Genomic DNA, 16,230 nt, shown 5'->3' with positions numbered 1-16,230 from the left:
CTTGGAGAAATGTGTGCATTGTCCTCATTGTTTTTTAATGAAGGTATTGAACATTGGTGTCTCTGTCTGTAAATTTACTGATCTGCACCCACAAATCAACTGCTTTGTCGCCATAACTGGGGTCCATCGAGAGCGAACAATATTTCAGTAACCAGATTGGTCGGTAGCTCTTACGTCATCATCTACCAACATGGACCACCGTGGTTGAGGCTGTGGTCCTATCTGAGTGCAGTTAATCTCCACCACATTCCCACCATATGCGGTGATGTCACGATGCGCCATCTCAGCATTCGTTGTAATCGTTATCATGTCGCCACCTTAAATGAGAATAACAGTTGTAATAGAAATAAACCAGCACGATTTGGGGTAGAGGGAACCCCCCACTACCCAGTATGTCTATAGTATACCCTATACACACTCTCACGTACTGTCACCTCCCAAAATATGTCTCAATTCATTTGACTCCGGGAACACAATGGCCAACACAAAAGTGGGGTGGGGTTCCCTCTGCCCATATCTTGCTAAAAATGTGAATGAAAATGAGTTGTAATTGAATCAATCTCAGCTCTAACACAAGCCAATTTACGAATCAGATTAGGAGTAACAGTGCCAACCGAGCATGAACAACGGCAAAGAAATGTCTGAATTGTCGCCGTTCATTTGCTACTTCTAAATTGATGAAATGTGAATTTGCCAGGATTGACTCAGGAGAACTTTAATTTCAGCCCTGCAAAATGACCATAGCAGAGAAGTTCATTCTGCTAGAGTTCCTTGCGTCCAATTGGTTATGTATATTGTAATACATGAAGTGGTTTTCTGCCTTAGTGCATTGCATTTTCGTACTGGCATGAGCATTGATATTCAGAGACGGGTGTTACTCGAAAAGCAGGCGTGCTAAGATTTCTATAACAAAAGACAAAGCTATTGTGTATCGATTAACAAGTGCCTCATGGACCTTCATAATATTACGAGAGGACGAAAATGAATCAGTCAACCAACCAATTTGTAATCACTGCCACTCAATCAACCATTCCGCCTGAACAATCAGCTAGCGTTTCAACTGAAAACCCACTAATTAACCAACCGACTTAACCATTAACGTACCGACCATTGGACACACATACAAACTGACTAACTGACTGACTAACAGACCTTGGCAACTGACCGACCAAACTGGCAAACCAACCAACTAATTAACAAGACCAGCCAACCGAACAACCGAGCAACTGATCACCCGACCCGTTATTGCATATAAAAGTCTCGCTCACGTTGCACACAGGAGGGTGTAGTTCCATCCCATACACCATCTTGGCAGGTGATGATAAGATGTTCGTCAAGCACAGTGTCGCCACCTTGCAGCATGCGGTACCCGACCGGGCAATAGAAAGTCTGAGTAGCAGTGCCATCTTCTAATACAGCTCTTTCACTGAATCCATAGTCCGGATCATCTCGGAATGAATCCAGACAGTTCGCTTGAGAATGAACAGAATAAGAAAAATGACAATATGCGTGTGGTTGTAAAATTTCAAGCCAAGCCGTCATTATGTTTACAAAGCAACACAACATCGTATTGTCTAATAACATGAATTTTGGACAACTACAAACACATTTTTTTGAAAAAAAGTAAACAGCTTTTCGGGAAAGAAAATTAAATTAAAAAAAACAACTTATTTTGCAACTTCAAAGCTGCTATGTAAGGCGAAATTTCAATTGAATGGCTCGAAAACCTTGTCCTGCAATTAGGCCGCGAACAAATTTTAAAGAACTTTGTTGCCACTTGCAACTTACGTTTGACACAGTCTGGCGGGTTATAGTTCCAGTTGCCGTCAATGTTGCATCCAATCTGGTCGTAGTCGCCAATCATGTCGTAGCCTTCGTCACAGGTAAACTTGACGAAACCCCTCCGGCCAGCCGTAACGCCGCCGGTGGTTTCGCGGTTTGTTTGTCGCCCCTCCTGGTAGCCAGGGTCCGGGCAAGTTGCTGCGTGGTCAACAAAATCAATCAGATACATTTTATCTCAGCTCCTGCATTGACTGCAGAAAGGCGTTTTTGTTTCAAAACAAGGAAGGTTTTGTGTGCCCCTAACTTATGAGACTCTTGGGCATTATTGATCCATGTTCGGCTTTCTTTCTCTTTGTGACAGAGATGCATCGGCAAGAGATACGATACTCCACCGATATGATATACGACGAAATCTTACATAAAATTTATTTCCACCTATAAACATATTGAACAAAGCTCAATATTATTCTCAATATCTGCATCATGCTGACACCCTCTTCTTCGTGAACAATAAAAGTCCGAACGTGGGATTCTGCAGTATAGACTAGATAATAAAATTGTGTTGTTCAAAACCACTCACTGATGACTTCTATTCGGACTGTGCTGCTATGTTGCCGTTGGTCATTGGTTGTGCATTGATATATTCCTGCATCAGACTGTGCCACGTTATAGAGACTCAGCCGGTACCAGTAATGGGCTGGAATATAATCAGTGAGAATAGAAATCCAGCGTTAAAATAGCATGCCATGAACTTTGGGGTATACTAATACATTTATTTCAACCTCCAACTCTATTGCAAAATGCTGGGTGGAAACTATTCGTAACCACCGCCCTAGCAATGAGGCTAAAGTGGCCCCCTATAATGTTATTGAGCTTTCATGCAGCCTGTATTTCCTTTACAATATTGCTTTGAAAGAGATAAGCAGTAATATTGCCCTTTGAAAAGGCTTACTCGTTTGATCTTCCCCGGAGACGTCTTGCCGACCGGAGGGCCTTTGTCCGTCCCTCTCCCACACTGGATCCCCAGAGGACGTGGGAAAGCTGCAGTCTAGTGTGACTACGGCTTCCCGCTGTTTGACCGTCAGCACGCCGTTCACGATAGGGTGGGTGAGAGATCTGATCGGGTAAGCCTGACCGCTGCTGCTGCCTGAAAGAACGATCCAATAAAACACAGCTGTTTCAAAAGGCAAATGCTATCGGGAAGTATGGACACAAGTTTCACCAAAAGCGCTCAGATCATTCTCTGCAACCAACGACGAGTCTGCGCACTGAAAAGAAAACAGCCATACTATCGTTGAATGTACAGTTTATGATTTCATACAATAGAAAACCCACATTAAGATTTTCACTTCTTTTAATATAAATCCTAATGAAACAGTTTCCATGCATGTTGCCAACAAGTAACGACTGTTAGGGGCGGATCCAGGAATTTTTGCAGAGGAGGGGGGTTTCATCAGCACACAATTCTGAAATGTAGACAGGTTTTTTCTCCGGACACTTGGCCTCCGTAAAATAAAAAACTGGGGGGGGGGGGAGGGGGAGGGGGGGGGAGGAGGGGGAGGGGGAGGGGGGCTGGTACCATATTTCAATAGGGGCGCTGTTCAAATTCGACGATTATTAACCATTGATTACATAATGGTGTACAAATACTCCCTATCTAAGGCCAAGTTCGGGCAAGGACCATTAGTCGAGTAGTGGTTGATTTGTGACGTACCTTACGCCTGCGCACTGATAGCAACGTGCGAACGTCTCTAGTCAAACGCTGGTCAAAATGTCATCGCAAAACTTCTGGATCCTGGCTCTCTGCTAGAGTTATGAATGCGCGCAGCTATTGGTTACCAGCGAAGCAACCAACCACAGTAGGCTGGTTCCAAATAGTCGACTAGCGTAGTCAACCACCGTCGACTAGACAGAGTTCGGGCAAACGTTAGTTAACCATTGGTCAACTATAGTCCTTGCGCGAACTTGCTCTAAGCTGCCTCTGTATACGTATTTTGAACAGGCAGACATTATACCAGTATACTTGGGGGGGGGGGGGGGGGGGGGTCGGAGCGGGGGGGGGGGGGGCTCGTATTATTTTTTTAGGAGTTTCTATGACAAACTTTTTTTTGGACAGAGCTGGGGGTGTGACCCCCCCCCCCCCCCAGATCCGCGCCTGACTATTATGCGTGTTTAAAATGTAGGTCGGTGTTTTAGTCATATAAGACTTTATAAGTGTACGGATAGACAGAAACCTATTAACCATATTTTATGTAATTTCCATGTTCATGCCGATTTAATACACTTGGAACTTGTAATCTTTCTCCAAGAACCGAAAATCCCAGGCCTTTAGGGAACGATCATCAGTGACTATAGATAAGGCCTACTTACGATCCTCTTCGCATCGAGGGAAATCACTTGAGCTCCATTCACCATTTTGGCACAAGAAGATACTTGTACCGACCATACGGAAGAACTCATTGCAGAAATAGATCCTTTGGCCACCGTTCCAATTGTACTTAGCATCTGACGGCAAATCGACCCATTCGCCTCCTGGAATCCCATACCGGAGGGCAGTGCATATCTCTGGAAGAAAATTTAAGTTAAGTTATGCGTTAAGTGATTTGTAATAAGAGGTACACTATAGGAGTTATGCATAACCCACAGTCGAATTACATCTCCCATAATAGTTTAAAGGCTAATCAAAGGTGCTGATTTTTTTTTTTAATATCCTAGGTGTTTGTTCAGCTGATATGTACACTTCTCATCAACTATGACAAGGCTTAAAGAGGTATTACGGCCTGAAATACCCGAAAAAGTCACGTTTAGGAGTGTTTAGTTATCCTATTTTAAAGATCTGATTGAAAGGAAACTTACTTAATGTCCTACCGTTCCCGAGAAAAGAAGGGAAAAACCGGTTGTTTACATCGAACGTGGCGGACATTTAATTTGTGGCATACGCATACGTATTTCAAGCTGTGTCTATCCAATGTACCACACACGTTGATCTGAAATACCGTACCCTCTGGAGACATGTGTACAATAGGGAACAAAAGATTGTATACGTCTACGAAAAAGATATATGGATTTTACTCAAAAACTAGGAATTTCTAAGGTGGGTTGATCCGTCGCAAATGGAAGAGTTTTAGAAAAGGGATATTAGGCCAAAAAAAAAAATATTCGGTCTCTGGTCAGACCAAAGTTCCAGAATTGACGCGGGGACGCGGCTTTTTTTTTTTTTTTTTTTTGCTTTTTTTTCTTCAAGCTTGGATTGTACTGACAAGGTGGGGTACTATTTTGCTTTTTTTGGTGTCCTCATGTACACTGGTGCCCTCCATATTTTGCCTTGGTGCTCTCGATCATTTGCCTTGGTGCAATTTTCCATTCCTTGGTGCTCTTTGGTAAAAAAAAAATTGAGGAGGTGCGGCAATAGAGGGCGCTGTTGGAGCTACCGCGGAACATTTTGGAAAAAAAAAAGATTGACGCGCATGATTAAAATCGACGCGCGCGCTGACCAGAGACCGACTTATTTTTTTTTTGGCCTTAAGTCCAAATTTCAGCCAAGGAAATTAATTCTGGTTAAAATAATAGCATTTTGAAACTTCACTTTCAAACTCGAAAAAATTTACTACACGAGAACAAAGAAATGTCTCCACAATGATAACAATTTGAGTGTGTGGGTGTGTGGGTGTTCCTGCATGGCATTACGCCTGAGGACAGACAACAAAAGGAGCACAAAGGGGCCATTGATCCTCGAAGGAAGGTGCCTATTGTCCTCGAACGCAGGTTTGTGTGCTTAGTCTATGGGAGAGTGTTATATTACAGGGACAAAGGAAAACACAAAGCCAATCCTCGGAAGCATAGCAAAAAACGACCAGGTGCGTGTGGGTGAGTCTGGGTGAGCTTGTCTTACATACGCAGTGTGGACTTCCGAACAAAAGACGTCCACATAATGTAGGTAGCAGCGACGAAGTGTGGACTTGCCCACGTCCACACAGTGTTTCCCCATTTCTGGAAAACAGGTTTAGAGGCATTTTTGGGTTAGGTTTATCTGTAGCAGAATGAAGAGAAACACTAAAGGGAATCATTGAAAAAAAATTGGGTTGTAAGAGTTTTCACAGTTTGAGAAAAATGAGTTTTTCCACTGGTGTTCCTTAACTACACGAAAAGAAAGGAAAGTCCACACTAGGTATGTGAAACAAGTCTTGGTGTGTGGGTGTGTGTGCGTCACATAATACACACATCACCAATACACAAATGTTGTTTCTTGCACGTCCGCAGAATACGAAGCGCTGTGTGGCAGGATTAACAACTAGCCTATAACTCAACAGCTCGATTTTTGAGATTCAGAATTTTGACCCCCGAAAATCGTTCTCGCATGGTTCTCGCAAGAATGACACAAAACGCCCAGTTTTTAAAAGCTCTTTCTAATTAATATAGTTTCGTTAAAAATTCGTTCTGTATCCCAATTGGGCGCATTCCAGGCCGTAATTCTCCCTCTTATTGAACTAGTTTATCCGATTTGCGCATAAAACAGGTGCGTATGCAAATGTTTTCTTATCACCCTGTGAGTCACATTGATAGAACTGTTGTACACTGTTGCAGCGGTGTGGGGACGCAATGCACGCAGCACAGGGGATTCTTGGTTTTGATACTTTTCTTAATGCGCCTATCAATTGTTCCCCCCCCCCCCGGGCTGCCCCACCCAAAACGTTGGGATTGTCACTTTTGAAGTGAAAAATGCCCTCCCCTCGAGCAAAATTTAAGTAACAATTTCCTTCATACATACGTGGGGCACACTAGTGATAGCCTTTCCATGTAGTACGCCAATGTAACAATGTTTTTGAGCGACCAAAATCCCCACATTGGGGCATGAAAAACGTGACCTAATCCCGACATCGGAACTGGGGCAGCGGGGGGGGGGGGGAGGCGGGGGGGGGGACATTTGATAAGCGCATAAGACAGTGACTTTTCTGTCGATTTTCTTCAGGGAGCAACGCAAACATATTTCCCTTGTTCTGGGCCCACCGTGACAGCTGGGTTCTTTGCCCGTCCAACGGCCACCTATGCCACACTGTCTGGTATGGTCCCCGTGTAGTTGTTCTCTCCACTTCAGACATCTATAAGTGATACTTTCACCGGAGCTGAAGACAAGCCTGGGAGTTGTGATGCTTAATCCACTGGTCTGTATGTTAGGCCGAATGCATGTTGCCACTGTGGGTATAACCACATGAGACTATTGGTAGAAAAAGGTATGCAACTTGTGATTTGGTAGTTGCTTTGCTGGATATTTGTCCGCGATTGACATTGATGTCATCTCGATATTTCCCACCCGCAGCCCACTCTATTATTAAAAGTTTTGCACGTATGACCATCAAGTCCATTTGAAAAATCATTGCCAATTTTTCTTTCAGGCCAAATGACTACGAGCTAAATGCTTCTCTGTCAGTAAAATACTTTAATCTGCAAACAAAATACAACTACAAATGGTTTCAACACATTATGCAATGTATTCCTGCCGAGCTGATTCAGCTGATACGGTTTAGTTCGGACATGTTAAAAATGCTTACCCTTTGAGAAAGTTAACAACATGTCAATTTAATCCTTATGTAGAGCCGGGTGTTTGGGTCATATTTCCACTCCAGATCTCCCCAAAATTGAATGAACATTTGCAATGAAATTTAGTATAAAAGATCGTGTTTATTACATATTAAAAGCTCCCTTCAATAGAACAAAGCGTTTTATAATCATGCGAATCATAACAATTATGTGTTTATGTTTCTGTCATTTAATAACGGGAGGTTGTTTATTAAAGCAGCCCTCAGGTCGACTTTGTGACGACTCAGAACAGTAGGCGACTGACTTTTCAGGATCAAGCTTCGCCTGAGCTACGACTGTCGGGAACTTCAGTCACCGGGTTTTTTTTTCTTTTCTTTTTGGGCGACCTGAGTGTAACTGCGAAGATATTGAGACGGTCGGCATCAGTCGGCGCTCAAAAGAAATCAACGGTCGCAAGAGAAGAACATTTTCAACTTCTGTGCCGCGGCGCGCCGCGACGGAACAAGGTCCCGACAAGCGAGAATCAATCGCCGTCGACCTGTGAGAAGTTACGACGTCGTACGCTCATCCCGATCATCTAATTCGGTGACATGCGCATGGTTGCGATTATTCTGTGCCAAGATAACGCTTGTTTCACGATAATCACACGATTTCTCAGTTTTGTGACCTGAGCATGACTTTTCTGCTTGATGTCTACTTGCAAGTCGGCCTGAGGCCGGCTTTATAACTTCGCGTCGACAAGTTGGCTATATTTGCCTTTGAAACCGATTATAATCCTCGATGTAACTCACAGTCCTACCTTCGCAGTCCGGCGGAGCGTTACTCCATGTCAAATCATCCAGACACTCAACCGAGTCTGGGCCTTTCAGATCATACCCCGCAGGACACTGGAAAGACGCCTGGGTTCCTATGAGGAGCTTTTCGTCTGATAGCGAGACTGTGCCACCGGGAAATACTGGCGAAGGGCAACTCAAAACTATATGTGACAAAGAAAGAAAACAAGCGCAGGTTTTGATAGGACTTTGGTGGATTTCGTATCCAGGATTGGAATATGAGGCGGATAGATGGCAAAACGGATTTCTTTTTTGAAAAGTGGGAACCATCTTTAAGGAGGAGGCGGGGCTCACTGTACCAGTTCAACTTATGAATTGCTGTCACAAAATGATGGTATGGCAGAAGAATTACGAAGGGTCCTAAGTTTGTTCCCAGTAAAAGATATAAATACTGCTGTTTGTTATCCAAACTCATTCAAACTTACAAATTGTTAATATAATGTGCGACGTGCAATTATTGTTAATCCAAAAGCGTGCCTCGAAATAGTCTTATCCAAGATATTATCAATCGATAATGGACTGCAGCACCTAAACGTTTTTCATAGTAGTACGTTCTCGCATGACTTGTTATGCCTCCATTCGAAGTATGTCGAAGTATACTAGCAAAACGCTGGTGATTCGGGTATAAAGTAAGGCGAGAGTGCGCGTTTTAAATTACCTTCACACGTCGGTACTTCGTTATCCCAGTTGCCATTGGATAAGCAGGTGAGGCTTGCAGGCCCATTCACGACGAAAGATGGAAGGCACTTGTAGGCGACGGTTGAACCATATCGGAAATCCAGTGACATGATGATACCGTTGATTGGTGTACCGGGACTGCTGCACTTCATTCCTATACAGAAAAAGTTATGAATCGTCTGTCACTCCTTTTATATGAAAGAAAATGCTCATGAATAGTGAGCACACAACAAGATTTTTTTTAAATCCTCCATCTATCTTGAATCATTTGGTAAAAAAAAAAACAAGTTTGCTATTTGTATAATATTGGATGGCTTTGGGGATACAAAAATATATTGGACGAGCTTTAACAATATTGCACTATAGTCGAAGATGAGTGTCATATTGTCAGGGGCGTCGCTAGACCATTTAGAATGCCATCATGAAATTTGCCGACGGACCGTTACGCAAAATGAGTGAAATTGATAATTTCCGCCCAAAATGAACGTTTAACTCAATTTGTAATTCCTCCACAAATATGAATGGTTAGTTGTGTTGATTACTTTGAATGGATTTAATTTGTCAGTGGGATAAGTTCAACTTCAAAAGTAAATCGTCAAAATTTAGCTCTATCATATTGAAATGTCACCTAACTGCGTGAACACGCTTAATACGTGTGCACAGGCCCGTTCAGGCCCGTTCCCTAATTCCAGACTCGGGGGGTCTTTAAATCCTAAAGTGGAACTCTTCATACGCGGGGGGGGGGGGGGGGGCGGGGGGGGTCTTTAAATCCTAAAGTGGAACTCTTCATACGCGAGCGCGGAGCGCGAAGCCCTGAAGGCATGGGGTCTAGATGCACTGTGAATTATATATGCTCGTGTTTAGGATGATTGGGATGGGTCATCAAAGTCAGCAAGCTAACCAAGCGCCTGTGTAAGCCCCTTTGCTGGCTGGCGGTTCTTCAAACTCAGTGTGAACCTCTTTTTGAGGAAGTCACCAAGGATAGATGGGTCGATGTTATTTGGTTGGTTGAGAAGTGTACTCAAGTGTTGCTTCCAACGGTACAAGATGTCATCCTTGTCAGTGGGCCGGTATCCCTCAGCATCATTGATATAGACTTAGACTAGTTGAACGACGTCGGGATACAAGCTTCACTGCCTAAAAGAAGGTCTTCGGAACGTGCCACTCGGCATGAGACTCAATATCTTTGGCACCATCGAGCCACCATTGGTATTGCAGCTGGCGTAGCTCTTTCGGGGCACTTGTTTCTCGTTTGACGGCAACGTTGGCGATTTTGCGGTGTATCGTCCTGGAGAACAAACAGGAAGCTGTCGTGTTTTTTTTTCAACGGTTCAATTACGGGTTTTTTTTTCTTCACCAAACGGATCGCGTGGACCAAACGCCTGCCCGTATTGAAAACCAAAAATACATCGCGGGGATTCAAACGCGGTCCCCGAGATTGGCGGATAATGAACCTACCAACTCGGCCATAGCTACCCTTAATGTTTTTTTTTGCAAACTGTTCAGCTTCATCTGCTTTTGTTACAAGCTGAGCGAAATAGAGACTGCATTTTTGGGCCGTGCATTTTATTTGTCTGATTATGCCATGTCTTAAACATCTGTAACGGCAACAATGATCTCTAAAATAATACCATAACAAAGGGATCGTATGCGGGGGCGCAGACTATTTTTTTTTATTGGGGCATAAGGCCAAAAAAAAAAAGTCTCCGGTTTCTGGTATGGAGCTTGCCCCAAAAGTGGTGCGGCGACGCGGCTTTTTTTTTTTTTACCTGTTTTTTTTTTTGGCTTCAAATGTCGGCTGATGACTGCAAATTGTGCCCGACTAAACTTAGTGCAAATATATGGGAGTCCAGAGAGGCCACATAAATCTTATTCTCGATCATAACCCCATCTAAAAACACGTTAAAATTGTGCAGCAGCAGAATTCCAGTCAAACCAGTGAGTTTGGCGGTTTTGAAACATCATCTTGTATTGAAAAAAAAAAAAAAAATTATTTTCCCGACGCGCATGGCTACGGCGACGCGCGCGCATACCAGAAACCGGAGACTTTTTTTTTTGGCCTAAGGGTTGGATTACAGATCCTCAACCTCCGTGTACTAACAGACTGTCTGCGGCTTAAGATGTGCATGTCAGTTGATAACGGTTTTTTTTAAAGTAATTTGTCTACTCGGCGCCGCTGACCCATAAATTCCAAATGTACATGAATTTTGCTATACGTAATATTGTGGTGTTAAGAAATTGGTGAAGTCATTGCGCACTTACTAATGCATTCAATCTGCAGCGGTTCCCAGCCCACTCCGGGGATGCATCTGATGTTTGGATACCGGCCTGTCATAGTGTAACCCTCCTGGCAGTCGTACCGGGCCTCGGACCGGTTATCCGCTACCACCACTACGCCATTCTCAAGTCCGGCAGGTTCGACGCAATCAGCCTGTACGTCAGCTGAAAAGACAAAAAGTAAGCATGCAATATGCCACTATCACACGATAAAGGACAATTTTGAGTCGCATACGCAGTGGCGTCACCAGACTTTTCAGTCTGGGGGGGGGGGGGCACGGGGGGGCACCAGCATTTGATGGGGGGGGGCACTTAGGTGGATACGGATCGCCGTCCTGGGGGAGGGGTCTAAGGGGAGGGGTGCCCTTTGGAAAATTTTCGCATACGGAGGATGGGCTAGATGCAAAATGGTGCCACATTTGATGCTAAATTCGATCTGAAGATATCTCCATAAATTGCTATTTTTGAGGTAATGATTTTAACAACGCGCAGAATTTTGCAGAGGATAGGGGGGCACCAGCATTTGATAGGGGGCACTCGGGGGGGGGGGGGCACTAGGTTTTCCAGGGGGGGCACGTGCCCCCCCCCCCCCCTGCCCCCCCCCCCCCCCCCCCCCCCCTTGGCGACGCCACTGCGCATACGTCTGCCATACTCGCGTCAGTTCAACCCATCTTGGTCCTAAACGTTTCCAAAAGACGCCTGGTACAAAAAAAGGTATTTTATGATCAACTTTAGGCTCTTGGTTTAAAAATGCGTAAAAGTATAACACATAGCAATTTACCATTGAAAATCTTTAACTTTTTTTTCCTTTTCAGAACTCTCTCGTATGTTCAAATAAGTTATCGTTTCGACTGACTTCTGCAGTTTCTTGTCGGCTATGGATTCATGCGAATTTGTCTTTGCTTCGGATTGTCATGGGAAAAAAATTCACGGCGTGCCATTCGGCCAAGACGGATTTTGCCCCACCCATGTATGTCATATTTACTGTTCTGGTAGGTTAATGTTGCATAAATATAAAATTCCAGGTCACAATGTTGATATTGATGTGGTTTTTTTTTTTAGAAACGTGTTTTATTTATTTTATTTTGTATAGAAATGTCGTTATTATTATTTGAACAATGTATTGTTAGGAATTCCACGAAGAAGTTGTCACGGGCATGCAATATGAACGGAAAGAATATATGCATATGAGCAATGCATGGTATGGGAGTAACATCGGTCGGTGGCCAAACAATGATGGCCATGGCTACATGAATTATGTTCAATGGCTTCATTTCTGCACCGCAGCCTGTTGTTCAAGTATTAAAGAATTGACGAGGACCTTGATATTTTAGTTATATAAGGCTCATAAATCATTCTCACTTCATGCATTTTGTTTGTTTTCAATAATAACACCACACAAAATCCAAAGGAGAATGTTAACGGCCTAACCTGTTGAAGTTTATCAGCTCAGTGGATATTGCACTTTTCAAGACAACTGAAAACACTGAACAACTTTTTATCGTGGAAAACGATTTCGTCTACAGCACTCTTTTATTCTTTTCTTTTTACAAAAATCAGTAAGCTAACTGATAGTTGAAAACCTCCTACATTTCTTGATTTCATCTAACTTAAAGCAATCCAGACCAAAAACTCACGGTTTTTTTGAATACCAGTATGATCTTTAATCCAAGTAAGCGTTGGATAATATTTCTGTATACTTTTGGGATATATGCAAAGGATCCTATGTGCCTTTAACAAGCTAATTTTGGTGCCAATGTGCTTATCAAACTATCTAATATCAAGTTTCATCCAAAATCAACCTTGGAGGATATGTTAATTGATTTAAAAAATAGAATTAAAAAAGGTTCCACACCATATATATGTATATGCATGTATTTCCGAAACCTAAACGAAATCCTATCCTAGAATAACTGGGGTCTTGTTAGTTCACAATTTTAAAGAATATAAAATGGCAACAGAGCATATGAAGTTTTTGTGACAGGAGCATTTAAGCACGTTATTATCGTCATTGACATCATCATCATCAGACTGCCCCAAACCTCTACCTGAAGCCTCTACTGCAGGTCGACGGCAAGGATATGTTTGTTCATTTCTATAAATGAAGTGTTGACGTTTTTAGATTTAAAGTTCTCATGATTTCACAACATTTGCAACCATTGGCGTCGCGAGGAGTGGGCAATTCCCCCCTAACGGAATAGCACACACAAAAAGGAGGAAAAAAAGAAGAAAAATAGAAGAAGACGAGGTGCGAAGTCATATTGCTGTTAATGTAATGCACACTTAACAACATGGGTGTCCACAGGGGTGTCAATGGGGTTGGGCAAATGTCCATCCGTCCACCCTAAAAAAAAATAATGAATTGAGAATATGCTAGAGAATATTTAGAAATTGGGTGTAGGCCTATTAGGGATTTTGTTTGTATTTATTTATTTTTTGGAACGTCCCTCTAAGTTGCCAATTAAAAACTTGCTGCATACATTTCACGTGTGTTTATGGAAGCTGCCACCCTTGTTTTACCCGTCGACATCAATATCAATATATAAAGTAACGGGATAGGTATAAGGTACATGTACTTCATTTGTGGCTGTGCTTTTTTTTTTTTTACAAAAATTGAACTTGTAAAAAAAAAAATGGTCATGAATCTGAAACAACGCTAAATATGTATAAGATATAAAAGTTTTTTTAAGAGTGTCCTTCTGCTTAGGTTATTTACCAATACTTAGGATAGAAACAAAATTACACGTGTGTGCCCCTGCTCCGCCCCTAAAAAAACACCCAGTTTGCGACGATAGAATAACACATTATACCCGACCTGATGTCCTGTCCAGGCTCGTATATAATGGTGTTTGTTGTCTTCAAGTGGGCCAAACTATGTGTTTTTTTGCCATGACGTCACAAAGAGTAGACAAGTGTTTTTTTGTGAGGAGCAGGAAGACATATTTCTCTGTCTCTAATTACTATCCCCCTTTTTCTAGACTCATGTGGACTGAAAATCGAGTATCATTTGTTCAACGCAGGCAGGGAGAAACTTACGACTTATACAGTAGGGTGAGTCCTCCGACCACTGGCCAGTCGACGTGCAGGTTGACTCCGCGTGGCCGATCAATTCATACCCGGGATTGCAACTGAAATGTACGGTTGTATCGAAGCCCCCTGGCACCGAGGCGCCCTGGGGAGGAGACAGCCATACCATGGCATTGTTATGGACGGTTATTGGTAGTGGACACGATGAAGTATCACCTTATGGGAGAGAAAGAAAGTAATGAACCTGGTCGGCACTATACCCATTTCGGCAATTGACTGTAACCCAACCCATGAAAAGGGGTCTCAAGTCAGTATAGGCAGAACTACACTGACCATGGAATTCTATATATAGGAACAGTCAACATTTTCCCCTACATACCCAATGATTGAAATGAGATGAGTGAAATTAAAGTCATAAACGAGTATTGAGACATGAAATTAATTTTGTTTAAAAAGGGTGGAAATCGAGAAAGGGACCCCACAAATGATTTGTAACGGCGGTCACATGTTCTCGCTGCTTGGTCGAAATCCACGCTGTATTCAAGGACAGCTAGCAATATGTTCTTCGTTTGTAAAGAGGCGATAATTTTATCGGCATACATGTCAATTTCTTAAAAGTAGACCCAGGACGTTATTCTCCTTTTGTGGCCGTAGTCTCGATTTAACAAGTTAATAAATCAACAGAAGGACCTACTGATATCAACGCAGCTTGGTCCACATCTTCCATCGCACAGGCACTGTTCAGCAGCTTGGCAGTCATCCGTTGTAACGCAAGCCAGTTTGCAGACATGGCGGAGGGAATAGTACTCATCCCGCTCTCCACATCCTGGTTGGATACGAATACGACGTAAGATCGTGATAAGTGCGTCAGGGGCGAACAGAATATCAGGTCAACCAATTTCGAGGGCTTGGCATGAGTGCTTTCATTTTCCCTCCTCGTATCTCGGCTTTTATACCAACACCACTTAAGCTTTGTATGCATATGGACACACCCCACGCATATCGAGGTTAGAGAAAGTTGTACAGTCCAATGAGAGCAAATGGTTTTGTAATAATGTCATAAATAATTTACAGCACACTTTGTTTTAGAGCATCTTGTTTTCAAAACAGATATTCTGCGAGAAAGTACTTCCAAAGATTTTAATTGTTAAACTCTAAAATAATTCAATGAACACACAAGTAAATGTTGAGGGTAGATTCTTCCACGGCTCTTGGTGGAAAAAAAAACAAGTGTCTGCTTACGCACATTATTTTAAAAAACCTTTTTCTAAACCTTGCGCCTTCAGTCAACCTTTAAAAGTAACAACTTTCTCCACAAAATACTTATAATTGAGTACCTTCGGTGACCGTCTGCTCATCGCACTCTGCAGTCCTCGGAAAAACCAGCAAGACTGACACTGCCAATACCAATAGAACGGTTGGTCGAAAAGGAATCACCATCTTCGCTTTCATCGGCTACTACTTCTCTCTATTTGTCCATAAGAGGAAGTGAAAGCAGCAGATATCTTCGCCTCTCCCTGATGTAACTGTGGTTGGTTTTCAAAACATTTCAATGAGTCTGAATGGATATCCCAGTGTTGTGATAAGCGTATCACCTTGTTTATAACATTGGGAATTCTTCAAATTGTTCTTCTATCTATCTTCAAGATATGTTGTGTTGATTTCGGTGGCAAGGAATGCGATATATTTTGTTTATTGAAGAGCGATATGGAAGTATTAACGACAAACCCTGGGAATCTTAGCTTATAGCGCCATTCTGCAGTGCTGTGGACTCCAAACAAGTAATGAAGATGGCGCCGTGCAAGTTGCTTAAAAGATACGCAACAACACTAATCTTCACAAACGGGCGACAGTTAGCACATCTGCGCCGCACATTAGTGGTTAGCACTCTTTTCTGCTACAGTAAGCACAATTTTTTCTGTTTATTGTTAGAAAGCAGCGCGATGAATACTGGCCCCTGCAGATTGCACGCAGAAAATGTATTTGAAAAAAAATGTCAACGCCAACCAAATCATTGCGCACATTGTAAACGCCTCTTTTAATACAGAGTATATAGTGACATAGTATATAGGGTTTTTAAAAGTGAAAGGTCCTA

General features: G+C 42.7%; 1 protein-coding gene across 1 annotated transcript in view; it reads right to left on the bottom strand.

Annotated features, from left to right (window-relative positions):
- Positions 1–15,679, bottom strand: part of LOC119720573 (sushi, von Willebrand factor type A, EGF and pentraxin domain-containing protein 1-like) — a 31,321-nt gene extending 15,642 nt beyond the window's left edge. The window contains exons 1-13 of the mRNA XM_038190292.1: positions 15,473–15,679; positions 14,830–14,961; positions 14,145–14,351; positions 11,094–11,273; positions 8,812–8,985; positions 8,120–8,296; positions 6,790–6,975; positions 4,153–4,347; positions 2,735–2,929; positions 2,363–2,479; positions 1,789–1,980; positions 1,269–1,472; positions 175–317 (exon numbers count right to left, since the gene is read on the bottom strand). Of these exons, the coding sequence (XP_038046220.1) occupies positions 175–317; positions 1,269–1,472; positions 1,789–1,980; positions 2,363–2,479; positions 2,735–2,929; positions 4,153–4,347; positions 6,790–6,975; positions 8,120–8,296; positions 8,812–8,985; positions 11,094–11,273; positions 14,145–14,351; positions 14,830–14,961; positions 15,473–15,587 (2,217 nt within the window). The 5' untranslated portion in view covers positions 15,588–15,679. The remainder of the gene's footprint in view (positions 1–174; positions 318–1,268; positions 1,473–1,788; positions 1,981–2,362; positions 2,480–2,734; positions 2,930–4,152; positions 4,348–6,789; positions 6,976–8,119; positions 8,297–8,811; positions 8,986–11,093; positions 11,274–14,144; positions 14,352–14,829; positions 14,962–15,472) is intronic.
- Positions 15,680–16,230: the final 551 nt, after the last annotated feature.

Source organism: Patiria miniata, unplaced genomic scaffold (genome assembly GCF_015706575.1).
Source record: "Patiria miniata isolate m_02_andy unplaced genomic scaffold, ASM1570657v1 HiC_scaffold_9, whole genome shotgun sequence".
NCBI classification, from domain to species: Eukaryota; Metazoa; Echinodermata; class Asteroidea; order Valvatida; family Asterinidae; genus Patiria; species Patiria miniata.
This window is presented reverse-complemented; position numbering and strand designations above follow the sequence as displayed.